This window comes from Perissodus microlepis, chromosome 13 (genome assembly GCF_051167445.1).
Source record: "Perissodus microlepis isolate ML-2025 ecotype Zambia chromosome 13, ASM5116744v1, whole genome shotgun sequence".
In the NCBI taxonomy this organism is placed as follows: domain Eukaryota; kingdom Metazoa; phylum Chordata; class Actinopteri; order Cichliformes; family Cichlidae; genus Perissodus; species Perissodus microlepis.
This window is the reverse complement of record NC_140473.1, coordinates 12108618-12128628: the sequence shown is the minus strand read 5'-3', so window position 1 is coordinate 12128628 and position 20011 is coordinate 12108618. Positions and strand designations below refer to the sequence as shown.

The 20011-nt window shown below is 42.2% G+C and overlaps 2 protein-coding genes across 6 annotated transcripts in view; both read right to left on the bottom strand.

Annotated features, from left to right (window-relative positions):
- Positions 1-214: 214 nt before the first annotated feature.
- ppp1r21 (protein phosphatase 1, regulatory subunit 21) lies at positions 215-12765 on the bottom strand. Of its 2 annotated transcripts, none has more exons than XM_084948576.1 (22): positions 12080-12765; positions 10934-11002; positions 10533-10679; positions 10266-10367; positions 9981-10145; positions 9821-9879; positions 9466-9560; positions 9195-9247; positions 8877-9026; positions 8276-8377; positions 8094-8182; positions 7869-8005; positions 7575-7667; positions 7028-7155; positions 6321-6470; positions 5324-5416; positions 4766-5020; positions 4382-4417; positions 4148-4264; positions 3592-3690; positions 3355-3483; positions 215-1750 (listed from the first exon to the last, which is right to left on the bottom strand). In XM_084948576.1, exons 1-22 carry the CDS (start codon positions 12137-12139, stop codon positions 1721-1723), a joined length of 2358 nt encoding a protein of 785 aa, XP_084804702.1. In that variant the 5' UTR covers positions 12140-12765; the 3' UTR covers positions 215-1720. The 2 variants fall into 2 exon arrangements, with proteins under 2 accessions (XP_084804702.1, XP_084804703.1); XM_084948577.1 differs by having other exon boundaries at positions 10266-10343.
- Positions 12766-15560: 2795 nt separating this feature from the next.
- Positions 15561-20011, bottom strand: part of foxn2a (forkhead box N2a) — a 29985-nt gene continuing 25534 nt past the window's right edge. For all 4 annotated transcript variants that reach the window (XM_084948539.1, XM_084948540.1, XM_084948536.1 and 1 more), the window contains one exon: positions 15561-19467. In XM_084948539.1, the coding sequence (XP_084804665.1) occupies positions 19043-19467 (425 nt within the window). In that variant the 3' untranslated portion in view covers positions 15561-19042. The remainder of the gene's footprint in view (positions 19468-20011) is intronic.

Genomic DNA, 20011 nt, shown 5'->3' with positions numbered 1-20011 from the left:
ACAAGTGACGGCATCAGAAACTGCTCTTCTAGTCCCCACATGTCCGTGCCTCATTTCCCAGTAGTTTGGGTGTGTTAGCGGCTGCTTTTTCGCCTTTTTAAATTATACACAACTTACAATTCCCAGTCTCCCTCACCCCCCATAAACGCAGCAGGTAAAGTTAGGTCAATTTTAGGAGTGATTAATAACCAAGTGACTCTAAATACATGACACATTTATGTTTTGAGCAAGCTCTTTATTTTGCGTCACATATTTGATGTGTGCTTTTCAACAAGTTACAATGTGAGAATACAAGTTTCTTGCTTTTTTAAAATATGTTTAGAGGGCGTTGGCAAACCTGTCAGATCAAAGATCTGCTGGTCTGCTGGCAGCTGTAGACTGGCAAACAAAAGGATTTAAATGAACTGCTCACAATCACTTCTGGGCTTTTCTTCCTTTTACCTCATGTAAGTACAATTTTAGTGTAAACTTTAACTGCCCTCTGCCATGACTCAAAAGTTTTCTGAGCACCAGTTCCAGTGTGGGCCGATCCCTCTGCGATACATCTCTGTATTGTAGCCTTAGATGAGACACACACTAAACTAGCCACAGATGTCAGTTTGTAAAATTTGTGGAAAATAAAAGTTTTGTAACCTCTGAATAAATGCCTCTTGTATATAGGCCTATATCATTTTTTTTACTCATTGTACAGTACAATTACATCATGATTTTAAATGAGGTTATATTCACATAAACCCTTTTTTATCCACACGTCGTACAACGTCGAGAGACTGCCGTTCCCCGCCAGGCTTCTGAGTGCACATCCGCACTTACTTTGGTGATAAAAATGACTTGTTACAGCATAATTTCACAGAGATAAATTGACATCATTTCACAAGCTCCAACTTGTCCGTCCCTTCCCATTAAAGTAAACACAGTTAATCAGTGCTTCGAGGCAGACATCTTTTCTTTCCTCCACTGCTAGACGACTGAAGATTTCTTAAAAATGAGGAATGAATTTAAGCACATCTTTGTTATGGTTGGGATTTTAAAGCCCTTCTTTTCAGAAGCTTGTGTTATATGCTAGTGTCAGAAGGGACGTGGGGGCATTATTATCTCAAATTTGATCTAAGAAACAAAAAAAAAGGTAGTTGTAAAACACTACTTACGTTGTAAAGCCTGGTGCTACAGTCACACGAGGACACAACAGTCTAAGCGCGCGCACACACACACACGTACTGTTACAGATAAGCAATAAAAATGCACAGTTCCACCGTCTCTCATACGCACATTAAGCTGGACGACTACACGCACTGATTAACAGGGTTTGGTCTTCAAGTCTTGACTTCAGTGAGTATTAAAAACTTCAGCTGCTGCAGCTGTTTATCTTCTTCTGCTCCTTCTGTTGGGAAAGCAGCGTGGTTTGACACAGAGGTCAAGCAGTAACTTCTGGTCCAGTTTTGGAAAGCTTTTGTTTTTTAGCAAATTGTTTTGTTTCATGTACTTCTGTGACGAGGAAAAGGGGGGAAGGAAAAACAAAGCATTTTCAGTCAAATGTGTTTGAGCCTCCAAACAGTTTTGTACTGCCTGCAAGTGGAGGGACTGCAGGCTCAGGTGGTTATCCTGTGGTTTGGTGACAGTGTTGGTACCAAGACGCTGCAGGGAGGCTCCGAAGTTCAGGTTTTCTCCCAGGATGCCTTTATAGTGGCGTCAAATGGAGCTTGAGCTTTGAGGAGCAGCACTAGCGGCCTTTGTTCTTTTTGGCATTTCCCTAAAGAATAAACACACACACACAAAAAAGTGAGCTCAGTCCTCTAAACTCAAAGCAAGCCATATCCAGGGTTGGTGCAAAAAGCTAACGCTCTGTGTTGCATTTCAGTGCAGTGACTAAGACAGACAAAATTCGTATTCCGTTTCAAAAACTGCAAAACATGCTGAGGCTGGTGTGCTGGCCTTCAAGAGAAAAATCGCCACCTTTAGATCACAAACATGCCGGGTCCTGAAACTTCCCAGCATGCAGCCATCCGTGTGCGCACATGCAGGGGCATGCATGTTTTTTCTTCTTTTTTAAAAAACAGCCCTCTCCTTTACTGCGCCTGTAGCTTAATGGCTTTTTCAGACGTCTGCGGCAGGTGCTTTTCCCATTAAACCTCGCAACAACCGCAATGCCACCGCTGACCTCCCACTTCACCTCATAACTGAGAAACTTTACAATGTCACACTTCACTAGCGGCTGATCCTTCACACTCCACGTGGCCGTATCACTTCTCTTTCGAGATTTGGAGGGACAGGGTGGTGGTACGGTTTGGTCTGTAAATGTTCAACGAGGAATTACAGTCAGCTTTATTCACGTGCCAAACACATTTGCTTCGCTGACATGAACGCTCACTTTCGTAGAGATCAGGTGAGGGATTTCCACTGCGGAATATTCCACTTGTTTACCTTAAAAAACTCCTGTATGTTTTGGGTCACTGTCCATGTGTAGCGTGAAGCACCATCCAATCAACTCTGCTTCATCTGTGTGAACCTGAGCAGAGAGTATAGCTCGATACACTCCGTAATCCACCCAGCTGTTTCTACCTTCTGTCACATCACCAATAAACCATAGTGACCCATCGTTACTGTAAGCCGAGCGTGACCACACCATCACACATTAATGCTTTGAATTATGAGCTGATCCCAGCCCGCCCCGTTACATTCTTCTCCCCGTAATTCTGCTACAAGTTGATTTTAGCTTCATCTGTCCAAAGAATATTGTTCCTGAGCTGGTCGGCCTTTTATAGATGTGTTTTGGCAGTCTAATCTGCACCTTCTACTGTTGTGGCTAATCACCGGTTTGCTCCTTGTGGTGAACCCTTTTACTCTCATTATGGCAGACTTTGAAAACGATACGCCTACCTCCTGGAAGAGTGTTTTTCACTCAGCAGGATGTTTAAAGGGTTTTTTCCTCTGCTTATGGAAATGATCCTGTGATCATCCACCATTTAACCTCTCAAAAATATATCAAACTGTTTATTCGGCTGGTGGATTTGTGTTGTTTTCTCATTGTAACGATGACCTTCTTCACTTGGACCAGCTGACGTTGACCACACATTTTTGGGTTCACAGAAAAGTGCAAATGCCAGCGTGAACTAGAATCAACTCCAGAACTTTAACTTGCTTAATTAATGCCAAATTGAATGTATATACGCAAGCAAAGTCTACACATTAATGTTGTTGCGTTGACATACGCATTCAAATGATATCACCGCCCAAACATTTCAGAAACCTAACTGGAGACTGGCAGTACCTCACAGCTGAAAGCAAACCCTGAGAGGGAACCAAAATTTTAAAAATCAAATATTGCAAAAGAAGCTGGAATTCAAAAGGTTATACCTTGCTGCCCATTTTGAGCGTGTCGATTTCCTCTCGCTGCTTGCTCAAAGTCTCGTTCATGCTGCACAGATGGTCGCTCATCATGCTAAGCTGGTCTTCGTAGCTCCTCTTAGTCGTAGCCAGCTCATCCTGCGTGTCAGGCCCAAACAGTTACAAAGTGAATGCTTTTTGACTTGAAAGGACGCTAATGTTTACGCTTTATGCTATAACTGGAAGCTCTTTGGCAGTGCATCATACCTGCAAGCGTGTGATATTCTGATTAGCCAGTTTGACCTCCTCACTGAAAGTCTCCCGCGACTTCTCTGCAATGGCTAATCTCTTAGCCAAAGCTCGACACTACAAAGGGAAAGAGAAAAGTAAACAACTTGCTGTGCCCTGATGATTTTAAAGCATGTCTGGCATGCTTTACAGATCGGTTTCAAAAGCTGCAATAACAGGAGGGATTTCTTTGAAAAGTAGGTATATTTAAGAAGAGTATCAAAGTTGCAGGAAATCCACAATATTAGTCTCTGCTGCTAAACCGCCACGTCTAACTCGACATCAGGCGCATTTCTGTTGCTATAATGCCAAACTAAGGCAAGTGACAGTAACTTTAACAAGTCATTTACATCGAGGGTAAGACACAAAATATTACTTAAAATATTTAGTGTCGGTTTTTCAGTGGAGATGGTAATAACCCCGACTCGAGAACCATTTTCAAAGCACAAAGAGAATATGTACTTGTAAGGCAAACTAACGGTCTTTCTTACGACACACAGTTACTTTGATAAACAACTTTCAGTAAGATCTTCACCTCAGAGTGAAAGTGCACAGCTTTGCTATCTGAAATCTGGAGTTGGGTGGTGAGCTCTCCTACTCTGGCCATGTAGTGGCTCTTTATCAGCTGCTCCCTAGACTCCTCGTCTCCCACCTGCAAAGTCAGACACAACATCAAGCTACACAAGATTTTGTTGTCCTTGGAGGGAGCATTATTAGATGGGTACAAGTTCTGCACTTAAATATTTTGATCAGATGTACGGACACTCACTTGCTCATCTGTAGGTGTTGTGCACAACATTCCAACCTGGTGACAAAAAAAAGAAACGAAAAGTAAGACAGATGTAAAATATATAAGAAAAAACCAAAAAACCAAAAAACAGACATGCAGGATATAGCTACTAACTACAACACACGTGTTACAGCTACTTGAAACAAACATTATGAGAGCAATCTCAGCACTGAATAACAACAGCATTCTCCTACTCTGCCACATCAGCTCTTGGACGTCTGTGTTTTATTAACCGGCTTAGTGTGGAAGCCAGAAGAAAACAACAATAATACTCCCTTTGTTGAAACAAATCAGTGCCAAGGACACAAAATTTCCCCTGCAAAGTGAAAGCAAACAGCAGACTGAGCGGTCACGGAGAAGTACCAGGCTCGTGCACAGCGTCGGCTCTTTTCCTGCAGCTTTCAGTTCTGCCGCTGCTTCTTCGTGGCCCCGCGTGAGTGTGCCGGCTGCAGCCGTTTGCGAGTTCGGACTTCCCCCGAGAGCTGCTGCTAGCTGCGCTTCCAGTTCCGCAATGCGCTGGTTCTCCTTTTCCAGCCGCACCTTCCCTAACTGGGCCTCCAGCAGCCAGTGCTCCTTCTCCTGCTCCAGACGAGCAATCTTCTCTTGGCTCTGCTGCACCTGCAGGAGGCCAATGGGGAGAAGGAGAGAAGTGGACAGTGAGCTTGTGGATACGGAAATGAGCAAAGGTTAGGAGTTGTAAGAAGGAAACTATATAATAATCCTCACTGGGTTTTATTATATGGCTTCGCACTTTGATAAAGTGACACATTTACGTGAAACACTGGGCACTTTAAAAAGTAAAACATCAACAGCTTTGCTAGCTGTCCACACCTCAGATAATACATGACACGACTGTGTTAAGACAGGACAGTTTTTTTCTCTACTTTTATCACTAATTTATCCATATCTCTGTATTTTTACCTGCTGAGTGAGACCTTCTCTGCTCTCAGTGGAGCTGGTTAGTATGCGACGGTTTGACAGGGCTTCTCTGTACGGAACAGACTGGGGCTTGGCCTAAATGGGTGAATAAAACATTTATTTTAGTCATTTATTTATCATTTTAAAAAATCCATGTAATATTTATAAAGAATTTGAATTCTGCAGAAGCAGGCTTAAAATAATACTCAAATTGATTAAAAAGTATATTATGAAATATAAAAATAACGTAAAAGCAGATCAAAACATTTATAAGATGTAAAATGTAGATATGAGACTCTCTGAGAAAGACTTTCTTAATGTTTTTGAAAAGATATTACAAATCAGTGTTTTTAATCTCACTAAGCACACTGATCTAAAGTCTGTGAGCTGTAAGTTGAAAGGCTTCAGTGTTTCCTACTGATTCAAATCCTGTTTGTGGTTGGGAGACGTGTGTGTGCATATATGTGCTTCATTTCGCCCCCCCCTCTGCATACATTTTATTTGCCAAGTACTCTGTAACAAGTAAATAACTCAGCAATATAATCAGCTGCTGCTCCGATGAGGGTTTCTCCTGCGAATCAACTCCACTGTTTTGGACTGCAGCTGGTGACGGTAGCCCTCGCTCTGCTCTGCAAGTCAGCGCAGAGGAGCGTGAACCAGTTCTCCACCTGCTGCAGGTGTCGATTAAAGCGGCCCTCCAACTCAGGGCGGCTCTCCAGGGCACGTGAGGAGGCGGGGACTACTGCTCCTGTGCTGCCAGCTGCAGTACAAGACGGAGGAGCTGCACTCCGAACGCAAGTCAAGATCCCCTTTTGGGAAGCGGCTAAATGATATTAAGCACTTGCAACAGTCCAACCAGTAGGAAAAACATGAAATATGAATTTAAAGGCATAATCAATACTAAAAGTAGTTGAAAGCCAGAACCTGTCAGCCAGCCCAAGTAAAGTCTATTTAAGGGAAAAGGGAATAAAGTGGGGAATAGCATGCTACACACACTAACCTTTTTGACAGCTTGGATATAGGCTGTTGCCTTCTTTTTGTTGGCCAGCATACTCTCTGCTTGCACGGGGTTAAGAGCTGCCGTGCTGCCTCTCGGACTGTAGCCCGATGATGTGAAGAAGTCCAAGTTGTTGCTGAAGAAGGTGGCAATCTGCAGCAAGTTACAGCGACATCACGTGTCAGATCTCTCAAACAAAACGGATATCTCTGCAGCTTCCTCGGCTGAAGAAACCCTGACACTCAGCGTTCTGTTTACCCTGAGATTAGCTGCTGTGTTTACAGCAGAGAGCCAATTCCACCACCAAGTGTTGAGGAAGATAAATGTTGGAGCAATTAATCCTCTGCCTGCTTGCAAAATGCAGCTCACTCCACATGTCGTGGGCTGTGCTGCAACCCAGTGGAGTGTCATCCAATCGGCACACACACACTTCAGCCGACAATTCGCTCGATTCACAAAAATCATTCATCCCCGTGCTCTTGCTGGGGAGCAGCTGTACAGACTGCAATTTGGACTGTGTCTTTCAATGTTTAACCGCTGCCCACCTGAGTCCCGCACTTCTGTGCTCTTCCATTTGTGGCAATTTACCAATGTGACCCAGTTGCAGAGACAACTCACTGCTACTTACAATTACGCCTTTATGTATTGAAGCTAAACATGCACTACAGGAGATATAAACCTGGCTGCTGCCTGCCCCCTGTTGGCCATACCTTGCCGGTGCAGCTAGTTAAAGAACCCAGAGATCCCAGGAGGCACTCCGTGGTGGTACAGAGCTTTTGGGTGACGGTGGGGAGCTCCCGCTCAATGACGGCCTTCTGGTTGTAATGCTTTGACATCTCTGGACACACAAGGAGCAAAAAAGAACAGCAGGATTTGCTTTATGTTCCAAATTTAACTTAATAAACGTGGCTCAATCAGTGCCTCGCTCCCTGACCGGTGTTTTTTTTTTTTAACAATAACCAACAGATTTTCACAATATTCTCATACACTAAAACTGCAGGATTTGAGTGAACATTTAACTAAAATACCCAAACAAAGGCGCTTGTTACAGAAACCCATTCTCACAGCTAATTGCCTACAAAAGTGACTCTTCTCCAAAGAGCAAAAAATTACGCTTCCGTCTGCTGATTCATTTGAATAAACTTTACACTGAACCTTCTGGATATTTAGTCCTTAAAAAGCTGCTTTTGCTGTACTATTTATGAATGAAGTACATAAAGAAATCTTCATGCCGTGTACGAAAACAGATCCACCCACCTTTAATGGCATCATGAAGACTGTGCAGGCAGGCGGCCAGCTGGGTGAAGACGGCTGACGTGTTGCTCTGTGGCATGGCATCCTGCCGAACACCTGAGACACATCACGCACATTCGTCAGACATGTCTGCTCGTCACTTCATAAACCCTCTGCTGTATTTACATATTACCAAATTCCTCTATTCCTTCAGGAAAAACAGCATTTAAATGAATATGTATGTATATAATTATTCTGGCACAGTACTGACTGAGAGCTTTTAGACAAAAAGAGCTCAAATGCTGTGTGATAACCTACTGGGTAAGGCCAAAAGGTTAATGTAGTTCTGCAGTTTCTCAAACACAGATGTCACTCGCTTGATGTCACTCTGCAGCTCCTGGTTTTTCGCACTAAGGGCAGCAGTACAAAGAGGTGCCTCGCACTCTTCTTCGAGGCTGAAAGCAGAAGACACCCATCATAATAGCCTCCTCCACTCTATTTGTCTATCTCACACACGTGTACACACACACACACACTGCTGACCTTTTTAACTGGTAGGGAAGAATCTTTTGGAGAAAGTGGGTGTATGACGAGAAGTTGTCAGCGAAATTTTTCAGCTTGACCACAGTTTCCTTTCATTCAAAACAGAAAAGCACAATTAGTGTCAATTTGTTTTCTGTCTCTAAACAAACATATGACCTCCACACCCTCCATCCAAAACGTACCAGTACTGTGACAGTGTCCTCTGTGATGCTTTGGTATAACTGGAGAAAGCTGTCCTCCAGGGGGCGCACATAGGCTGCATTCTCATGCAGATACTGAGAAAACTGGGTTAAGAGAAGGAACATACATTAAACGAAATGCGCCTCCTTATGTGGCACCAATAAGGCTAGTATAGTTAACTACAACTAGATGTGAAAAGTCTTTGTTAGTTTGGTAAAAAATTATTGCAACTTGCTAGATGAGACACTGATGGATGTGTTTACTGACACCTTGTATGTTTGCAAGACTGCTTTTTTATTGTAATACCTAGACTGATTTTCATAAAATCTTGCCTCTGACATACACCCTCAATAAAATAATCATTAAAAAGTCATTAAAAAAAAAAAACTAATAAAAACTCAACTAAAACTAAACATTTTCAATCAATGAGAACTAAACTGAAACAAAGGAACCCACTCGGGAAACCGACTGAATTAAAATAAAAAGTCAAAATGAAATAAAAAATAAGAGCTGATTAGAAAATGCAAAACTATAATGGCTTTGAACACCAGCATGCATTGTATTTGACAGAATGCCTGTACCTTCCCTGTATGGCTGCCTCACCTTCTGGTTCAGAGGGGAGATGGTCTCAATAGAGGAGTCCAGGGGGTAGATGTGTACTCTCTGCTCTGTGTAGGAGTGGACGTTCAACAGAGCAGCCACCAAATCCTGGATGAAGCTCATGGCCTGGCCTGCCACATCCCGGGCCTTCAGCTGAAAGGCGGCACAGTTCACAGATCGCTACTTTACTACCCTTTCTACCTAAAGGCAACTCAGTGTGTTATCGCTACATTGCTGTACAGGTAATATTTTTAAAGGTGGTTACTTGAGATGTGAATCTGTACTTGCAATACACCCGAATGTGTTTGTTTTCTCACTTACCTGGTGCCTTCGATTGTGTGATGGCACGTTTAGGCTGTTGTAGTCACTAAATTCTGCAGAGATGGAGGAGAAAAAAAAGAAGCATGTAAACTAGAGCAGAACTTCAACCCCCGCAATGAACTTTTATTAACTTTGCAAACACAGTTTAATTGGTTGCGTTGGCGCAGTGTTACAGTCGTGTGTAGCGTTACAGTGCTTACTCCAGGGTAGCGTGTAGTTATACTATCACTGACAAGGATGGAAATGTTCTCAAATAGTACCAGATACTCACTGGTGTCATTAAAGGGCACTTTCTCCTGGATAACACTGCTGCTTTGTTTCACCTGTCTGTTCAGCTCCGACTGGCACCGCCTCAGCTGCTGCTGGCTGCAGAGGGAGATCGAAGAAGTGTTGAGCTGCTCCCAACATGCATTTCAAGTTTGTGTAATTCAGTTTAAAAATGCAATGTGCAGAAATGTGTACTGCAAGATTTGCATCATGGCTCTACGAAAATGTATTATGTACATATCTTGTATTTGTCAAAGTCAGTTTAACACTCACATTGATACGGTTACTTACAGTTACTATGCTGAACAATGTTATAGAAGAATTAAATCATTCAAACTACGAATAAAATGTATATTTACCAGTCTTCTGTTCGCATTCTGCACTCTTTTGCTTCTCGTTCCAGAGTTTGTGCTTTCACCTGTAAAAACAGGGGGAAAAAATCATTTTTTTAAAAATTAAATGTTATCAAAATTGGCAATTGTGTGAACAACTTCAATGTTTCTCCCGCTGAGCCCTTACCTCTAAACGTGCTTTGTCACTCTGCAGCCGCTCGATCGTTTCTGCATACTTTGTGGTGAGCCCGTCCACAACGCCCTGGTGCTGCTCTGCATCCTTCTCCAGCTTTTCTAGTCGCTCCCTCAGCTCAGCCTCCGTCTTCCTGTGCCGCTCGTCTGCTTCGTAAAACTGACAAAGACACAGCAGGAAGCACAGCTGTCACATACGTGACCTCCCCTCGTATCCAGACACATTCACTGTAAAATTTGTATTTTAAACATGCACTCTAAGCACCGCGTGGCTGCCTACTTGGATGTGAAGTCGCTCATTTTCTTCTATCTTTTTCTGCAGGTCCTCATCAAAAACACTCTGGGTTTGCAGGCCGTGCTGTGAAGGAGAGTCTCCTTTACTCTGGAGGAGATTGGGGGGGCTATTAACTATCAACTTGTCAGACAAACATTACTGTGTAACTACCATAACTTTAAGACCACTACAAAAAAATAAATAAATATATGCTGCTCCCTCTAGTCCACCGTGTAGCCACTCCCGCATTTCCCCCTTTCCCCTCATGTTCACCTTCCCCTTTTTGCCCTTAGCTTCACTAGCAGCCAGCTCCTCTTGTAGCAGCTCCACCCTCTTGGCCAGCTGCTGGTTCCTGAAACTGAGACTGTCCATCTCCTGCTCCTGCTTCCTCAGACTCTGGTCTCTCTGCTTCAGCTGCTCCTAATGGCAGAAAGAAAGTAATGACTTTGATGAATAACACATGCAAGCAAATCACAGCCTTTAAAACAACATGAAGTCATTCTGTTGTCATTGTGCGACAGCAACATAACTCATGGTAACACTGCAACAAGTACAGGTCAGACTTGGTGATCACATTTGGTTTGCAAATATGAAAAACAGAGTTGCTTACAATGTCATTTCAATGCTTGCTTTCTCAATACTTTGCTTTCTTTTTTAAATATACATCATTGTACCTTTAGTGAGGCAGAGTTGGCCTGTTCATCCACAACCCCCTTCTTCAGCACTTGGTTCTGGGCACGTAGCTGTGAAGTACACACACACAGAGGAAAAAAAACATTCAGATGTAAAAAGTACAAACTGCTGTTTGAGATGCAAATGCAATTTTAAAATAAAGAGTACACGGCAAATCTCTGCTCAATAATTATGTGTAGTTTTGACTTTTTATTCAATTCTATGTAGACAAGATCAGAGCAGGTGATCAAATAATAGTCTCCGCTGCAATTTTGCCTCCTAATGACTCCAAAAACAAGAAAATTGAGATGAATCCATTAGTGTGTTTCAGTGTTGCTCTCATTTTGCCTTCTGTTATAAATCATGTGACTTTTACCGTTCTCTATAAGCCCAAAATATTACGTTTGAGATAAATATGAAGAAGAAAGTAATGAGTTATGAGTACTGACCAACTGTGATTACTGGAGAAACCCGAACTCAGTGCTTTTTACTGTATGATCAGTAGCCTCTAAAGACATGCTTATTACAGCAAGAGTCTGTGCAACAATCACACAGTCAGCATTTCCTGAGGATCATACACTGTTTGGCTGCTGGTGGGGAGGAGCAGAGTGGAACAGGAAACAGCTATAACGCTCCCGGAGCTGTCAGCTGACACAGAAACAAAGGCCACACAGGCTTTACTGTCACTAAACTGTTTAACCATTAAACAATAGTTTACATCCTTTGAACACCGCTTATTTCTAATGCAGCATGCAAGACATTTTCCCACGCAGCCTAAGGAAAATGCACCAAACAAAGCATTAAAGCTACACACAGGCTGATAATGACACCTGTGTGTGTAGCCTCGGCGGCTAGCCTACATCTGTGATAATCTACCTTATTCCAGGTGAACTGTATTAGTTTCTGCTATACCCAACAAAGTAGGTTCTATGGTCTAAGTTATGTGTATGTCTTTGACAAGCTGATCTGCTTCACTTCACTTCACTAATCATAAATATCTCAGGTGTTGTTTTCCATTGAGTTCAAGTTCACGCAAGGCAGAAAACACCGGGTAGCTGACGCTGATAGCTCACTGACAGGTTCTGTGTAGTAGCCTTGTTAGCACTAACAGGTAAGATCGTTAGCCGTAAACAGAGGCGGTGTTTTACCTTTGAATACTCCTGTGCCAGTTTGCTGTATTTTGTCTGCAGGTCTGTAACGTTAGCCATGGCGACGCTATCTAGTCGCCAACCGGTGGTGCTAGGAAACGTTAATCCTCAGTAGCCGGGCTGGCCAAAGGCTGTCCGGTTAGCTTAGTATGTAGTTCACGGTGTCAGTTACTTGCAAGGTTGACGTCGGACACGGTGAGCTGTAACCTGGCTAACTCAGGTCGGTTAGCTCACTGGTAAAATTTCTTAATCCAACAAGGCTTCTTCCGCTACCTGTGAGAACTGACCTCGGGTACATTGTGACAGTAGGTCTGTCATCAGTCCCGGAAAATAAAACGGACAGTGGTCAACAGTTCATTTCCCAAAACACGTGTTTATTCCGATCTAACAGTAATGTCCCCTTTTTTTCAAGTTAGCACCAGTAACGCCGACAGAGCCTGTTAGCTAAGCGAAGAGGCTATGTAGCAAAACAAACCCCGACGAGGAGCGACACATGTATGTGGTTTTATCTGACAGGAGCCAGTGACCCGCGGCGCCCGCAAATCCTATTAGAGAGTAAAGGTAGCGGCTGCTCGGCTAGCAAAACAGCCCTAAATCCCCATGCATTTGAAGGAATACTTTCATTTTCTAGCTAACCCGCAAAATCCTCCTGAAGTCTGAGCCAACAAGAGAGGCGAGCACCGAGGTCAAAGTGCAGAAAACAGAGAAGAAGGGAGAAGGAGAAAGCAGGGCGCCACCTAGCGTTTGAAGAGATAGATAGATAGATAGATAGATAGATAGATAGATAGATAGATAGATAGATAGATAGATAGATATCATTTACTTACTGTCATTTAAATTGTAGCACACTGTATTGTTATTTTTTCTTTTCTTTTTGTTATGAAGTATATATTTGAATGACTTTTAATTTGATTATAGCTCTTCAAAGATTTTCTCAGTCATTTCACACTCCATTGATTAAACTAGACTTCTATAGTGAAAAGTATTGATGACGAAGGAGCATGCAGGCAAATGAATTAGTTGTACTTCCTGACCTTACTTCCTGTCAGCTCGCAAAATGACTGTGAACCAGTTGACATCAACAATGCAACAGTATGTTTTTTTTGGTGTCTTAAAAAGTAATTAGCTGGTGCAGCAGCTTTTTAAATTATGTTTAGCAAGAAAAGTGAAAAAAAGTGGTGCTGGAAAGAGGAAGGAGACAGAGAACAGAATCAGCATACTGCCAGTTCTTTGGCTATCAGCAGCTGATCACATAACCCGAATGATGAAACTGTATTTGGCGTTTTTGTAAAGGACTAAAATATTGTTACTTCTCAAACATTGAAATTAGATACTCTTACTATAATACTGTGTGTGTGGCATGTCTGGAAGTTGGTCCTCTGAAAATGATGAGGAATTCTAGAAATGAGTCTCCCAATCCAATCAGTTTGTGAAGACCTGTGGCTAATGGGCTTGTCTTCTTTGCTCTGTGCTTATATACATCAGAGTTGTCGTTATGTTACTTTACCAAGCCGTTTAAATCTGATTGGGGTGTGTGGTAGTCTAGTTGAGAAAGATGGTGTGAGTTTATAGCAAAAACCTAAATAAAAGTGTTTATTTCCCTGATGTTTGACTTCAGCTGTTGTCCATGGAGCTGATCAAAAGCTGGAATTGATACCAGTGGTTATTGCTTTATGTATGTGGGAGTATGTTTGAGTGAAAGAGGGAGAGAAGTTATGATTCTTCTGATACATCGTGGCACTAAGGGCCCCAAAAATATCTGCCCTGGAGCTAGCACAGGGTTGTTACACCTATGTAGGTAGGTAAATGTAGTATGTTTAAACCACCTTTCTCTTCAATTCAATTCAATTTTACTTATATAGTGCCAAACCACAGCAACAATTGTCTTAAAGCTCTTTATGTTGTAAAGTAGAGACCGTACAATAATACAGAGAAATCCCCAACAATCAGACAAACCCATATGAACAAGCAGTTGGTGACAGTGAGAACGAAAACTCCCTTGTAACAGGAAGAGACCTCGGTCAGAAACAGTAGAGGGGCAGCCATGTATAGCAACTGGTTGGGGTGATGGAAGGAAGACAGGACAAAAGACACGCTGTGGAAGAGAGCCAGAGTTTAATAATAACTAATGATTAAATTCAGAATGGTGTGTAACTGTAAGCTTTCATTTATAAGGGTACAAATGTGTATTTAAGTGTATTTTCTTTTTAAATATCATTTATTTCAATAGGATACATTTCCTTTCTCCCTACAGTAGCCTACACACAGACACTTTCCATTATTAAGACATCCTTTCCTCTCCTCTTAGCTTTCCCATTAGGAGACCTAATGCCATTTACAATAAAAATGATGTGATAAATTATTTACTGCTCGGTTTTGCTTTGTTTTGGTTTTTTCCCAGCTCCGTGTGTGTCGCATTAACAGAAACAAGGTCAGAAATCACAAGCGGGTTGTAGCACTGTCAAGGATGTGATTTCCCCCCTTAAAACGCACATGACCTCATTTAGACTAGAAGTGAAATGACATGTTGCTAATGCACCCATCATTGCGCAAATCCTACACGATTAATTTCACCTAATCCATAATAATCTCTTTTAGATTTTCGGCTGCATACTATTTCTTTATTTTCCTCTGCCGTCATCTCCGCCATCAGTGATCTTAAATGTATGTATACGGCCACAAACACAAACTCTCTCACACGCACACCACACCACAGCCAGTGGCTCCAGCATTGTCTGGTTGCCTGGCAACTGTCAGCGTGGCGTGGTTGCTAGGGGCGTGTGGGAGAGGGGAAGGGGAGGTGATGCTGCTCTGATTTCCAGCTGAATTGAGGCAGTCAGTAGGGAGAAGTCCCCCCTCCTTCCAATATCCCCATCCCCTCCCCTTCCCCATCGACACACAGGACTCTATTGAACAATAGAGCTGTGCCAGTGGGCCTGAGGCTAGTCAGACAAGCCCTTGTTCAGGGTCACACTGTGTTCATCCCACAGTCCTCCATGACTAATTAACTTACAGCAAAGAGTGTCGTTAGCACATCTGATGATGCATCCATCACTGGCGCAGCCCTGGAATTTACATTAATGCGAGGTGCACTTCTGGCAGCCGGCCATTTAAAAAAAAGAAAAAAGGAAAAAAAAAAAAAACATGAAGGAGAAGACAGAAAGGGAAAGTGTCATGGTGCTGCCACACTTAGTGCTGAGCAAAGCCTGTGCAGTCAAAAGAAACTGCTGGACTTGGTGGGAAATATCTCCCAGCTGTAGCACTGTTATGTGAAAACCGAGAACCACAGAGTCAAGGATCGCTGATCTTGTGGCTTTCGCAGCAGGTGACAAGATCGATCCAAAAAATTCTTACAGACAAAAAAGAAAGAAGGAAAAAAAGAAAAAAAAAAATCAACCAAAAAAACCCACTCAGGCAAAAAAAAAAACCGCTCAAGTCAAGCCCCATTTTCCACAAAGAAACCAAAAGATGCACACGGCGATAAACAAGAACAGGTTTTTATTAATATTTTTGTAATACCATATATAATGCAATTGCATATCTTTGGCGAAAATAAATCTTATAAACATTTTATCAACAGAGGTTAGCATACAAAAACCAAAAAGGTGTGTCGGTCCAATGGACATGGCAGACAACTGACACAAACTCATACTGGGTTGGCAGCTTTGTCAAATGCAAGAAAAAAAAAAATGCTCAGCACACCCATAAGAAATTAGGAAATGCAACAGAATCACATAATTAATATTTAATAACAGCTGTTGAGCAATAAGGGAACTGGGTTTGGAATTGTGCAAGTCCTGGGACCCAGAAATGTTTTGGTAGCTCACCCACAGATCGACTCGACTGGCTCGGTGTCACCTTGAGACAAACATTTCTTTTATTTCTCAAGTGCTACAGAAAGGATGAGGGTGATTTTTTTTTTATTCCTTTTATCTCCACCAGCCTCTCCAAAACTTCTCTGCGGCTGTCCCGACACTCAAGAGTAGGTCTGAAAACTACACAGCAGCTGCTTGAAGACTGAGTAACTCAGATCCAGTTTTACAGTGATATTCAAAAACATTCAATAACAAAACCTGGAAGCATGAGTTATGGGGTGGCAGTACTTTTATAAAAGAGTCTTACAGCTAATCTTCAGTTTCTTTGACTACTTAAGTCATAATACCTAAACAAAACCATATGATTAAATGAGCCCAGAAGAACTTGGGGTGCGCATGGGGTGGTGTGTGTGTGTGTGTGTGTGTGTGTGTGTAGGGGGGGGGGGGGGAGATTGGGTGCATCAATCTTAAATTTATCTACACCCCAGCTGTACATCGATTTGGCAACAAAAAAAGGTTTCAGGATCAATGTTAATTAACTGTTTTCTATCCAACCTAACAAAAAGCAAAACAAAAACATCAAGAAAACCTGGCAGTCATGGTTAAATTGAAAACACACCCGCTCTAAAGACAACAGACATTGGCAAAATACTTAATCACTGTAACAAGACAGAAAAAAAGGGGGGAAAAAAAGGTGTGTTGCTGAAAATAAACAAGGAGAAAAACAAAAATACTTATTAAAGGAAGTTCACAGAATGAAGGGAAAAAAAATTACTGTGCCTAGTCATTTATTTTAAATAACCAGTGTCTGATGCATTCGGAAAAAAAAATCCCATAAATTAAAGTCATAAATAAGGTGATGATTAATGAACAACAATTTGTTCTTTTTTTTCTTCACAGCTAAACAAGACCAGTGTATGCACTCAGTTATCAGCTGAGAACTGCGGCTTAGTCTGCAAAGAGCAGTTCCCACTCAAAAGCGACAAATGTAAACCAAAAGGTTATGTCACCGTACTGACCAGAGTCATCGCCCGTTTCCTGATTCAAAAACTCCAGATCACAATTACAGTGTGGCAGTAGGAGGGGTTTATAGATATTAACAAAAAAACCAAAGCAGCCAGTTTGCAGTTTTGCATCAGTGGCACGACACAATGTTTGGCACCGACCATGCACGCTATACTACCAGTCACACCATGTGATCCAGTACAGTGGGGGGGGGGGAATACATTTTCCAGCTTGTTATCCTAGCACTCATCTATGCTACTGTTGACTGTACGCTGCTTCTATTTGGGTTTTTTTTGTTTGTTTGTTTGTTTTTTAAAAAACAGAAAACTGTGGCCTTCTATGCAAGTGGCTCGCAACTTCCCCTCAGAGAACCGCGTGCAATCAACTGACAATAAACACTCCATTTCACAGCTTGAGAAGAGAACGTGCACTTCCTTATTTTGTTCTAGGAGGAAGAGCAAGGACGAAAAACTAGCAGCCAGCCAAAACCGAGGGAACAGCACAGAGCACAAACAAGCGTCTTCAGCATCTCGCCTGCGAGCAACTGCGTGTACAGAGTTGACTTCTTTGTGACTATACTGTCCCCCTTCTTGTTATTTACATTTGGATGCTCTATGCTGTGGGTCTCAGAACAGAAAAAAAAATCCAAAACAAAAAACACACACACACCTTCCTTCAAGATGTGAATTAACTTGGCCACAAGATCAGCCAACTCAAAATTACCTGTATAACTTAGTAATTATCTAAAGTCCAAGGTATCATAAACAAGGCCAGAGATATAATCAAACTGCAAATCCAAATACTGGCGTGAGACGTGGCGGTCATTTACCATCCGCTCCTTTTCCCCCCTCGCCTCACTATTAGCCAACTCTGCATTCAGAAAGCCCAAAAGCAAGCAGAGCACCGAGCAGCTCTTACAGTACAGCAGTAGCAGGGAGATGTGTCATTATGATAGTACATTATATTCGTCATATTTGTCAGTAGAAGGATTTAAAAAAATTTTTTAAACTCTTTTTCTCGTGACTGTCATCCAAGGGTCCAGCTGATGTCGGCATGCACTGTGATACACACATGTGTACGTGCACACAAAAAATAAAATTTATGGAGGATAACCTATGAACACGCAGCGAACACCTGGCAAAACAAGGCAGATGTTCCCTTTGCATAGGTTGTCGCCAAACATGAGAAAAGATGTCCCATCAGCAGTGGATTGGGAAGAAAACAAACAGAAAGAAAACAGCTGTGCTGTAATGGCTGCGCAAAATCAAGCAAAGTCCTAGCTAACTTTGCAACTCAATTTGGCAGTGGCAGAGTAATACTATATCCACATTTTGCTAATCCTGAAAACGAGACGCGGCTCGCGTGTAGTAAGTTTATCGCATAACGAGATCATAATACTACTCCGTTCATTCGCTTAATTGTAAAGTTTAACTAGCATACTTGACTGACAAATGCCACCATGGAATAATGTCAGAAAGTTAAGGTTGAGGATTAATTATTGCATCTCTTTCTTTTTTCTTCTACAAGAGCAGGAACTCCTTTCCAAACAGTGGTAATTTTTTTTTCCTTTAGCACAAAACCAACAAAAAAGGAAAAATAAAAGGAGAAAATGTCAACACCAGGAGGTTAGATTTCATCTGTTACAAACATGCACTCGTTCGCTTCATAAATAGATTCACTTGGAAGAGGATACGGGTTTGAAGAGGAAGCATGCAACGCTTTGAGTTATAAAACCAGCTTTCAGCTTTTTTTTGTTTTATTTATTTTTTTCTTCTTGTGTCACTTTTTGTCTTTGAGAGGAAACTTCTTGAATCACAGTCCTCTAATCCAACAGAAAGCAGGCAGGTCGTTTTGGATAGGTATCTTGATGGTTCTCCATAAGCCCAAACACCCACCCTCAAAAGTTACCCCCGAGTTACTGTATATGGCTTTGTTCTCCTGTGTGAACGATACTATTGCCATTTGTTTTGTTGGACAGAGATACTCCCAAACAAACAAACAAACCAAAAAAAAAAAAGGAAAAGAAAAAAGGCTCAAAATGGCCAGTGAACGATCAGATTAGGAGAAGGAGGCACACTGGGACACAGGGGGTCAGAGGTTAGGGTTTCACTGGGTCCAGGGTCTTATGGGGGTAAAAGAAAATTCATTTCCTGCTAAGTTTTGTGCTCTTGACAGTGCGTTTGGAGCCCTCCGTGCAGCTGCGTATACCGGCGAGGTGCAGCAAGGAGCCGGCGGCTTCCTTCAGCTCCTCGTCCAGCTCTGGCTTGACTTCACGTCGCGCCCTCTTGCTAAGGGGCCACTTGACGGCGAGCGGACGGCGAGAAGTCTGGTGAACGCCCCTCTCATCCCAGAGGTCGGAGTCCTCGTCGCTGTGGAAACCCTCGCTGCCGGCGCGGCGAGACTGCCTACGTTCGCAGCCGCCTTCGTCCAGGGAGGAAAGAGAAGAAGAGGAGGAGCGAGAGGAGCAGCGTTGCAGGGCTGCGCTGCTGTAGTTGTGGTCCTGTTTTGGATCGCTGCTCACCAAGACAGAGTCGGGCCGAGAGAGGTCTAGAGGGCTGTCAGAATTGCCTGAGGAGAGGATGAAAGCCTGATAAGTGACCGTTCAGTGCATGAGGATGTCTTGTTACAGAGAGATAAATGACTGGTTTGAAATAAGATTTCTGAAAAAAAGAAAAAAAAACGACACCATCATTAAGACACTCGGGGGCTTTAACTTGTTTTGTTTACAAGTTTAAAGCAGAACTAAGATTTGTGTAGGACCAGCCGTGAAAACATAGTTTTAAAATAGCTTGCTGCATGAATGTGAAAGCAGAATTAAAACTCGTGGGGGAAAAACAAAAAAAAGTAAAACTTTAATGATTCTGTGGGAACCTTTGCAAGAAGAAAAATAAACTTTGCATTGAGAAAATAAATCAAAATCTAAACTAGAGATTTTAAAATTAACTGTGATTTCAATAAATACACCTTAACAAATACATGAAATTATTTGTTATGGTATTTTTTGCCCTGTTGAAAGATCAAGCACTAAAATCACTTTCTAAAGCTGTCTTGCTATACATTTTAAAGAAAAAAAAAGCCTGAGCTAGAGGTTCAGTTGAGTTTGTTCATTGTT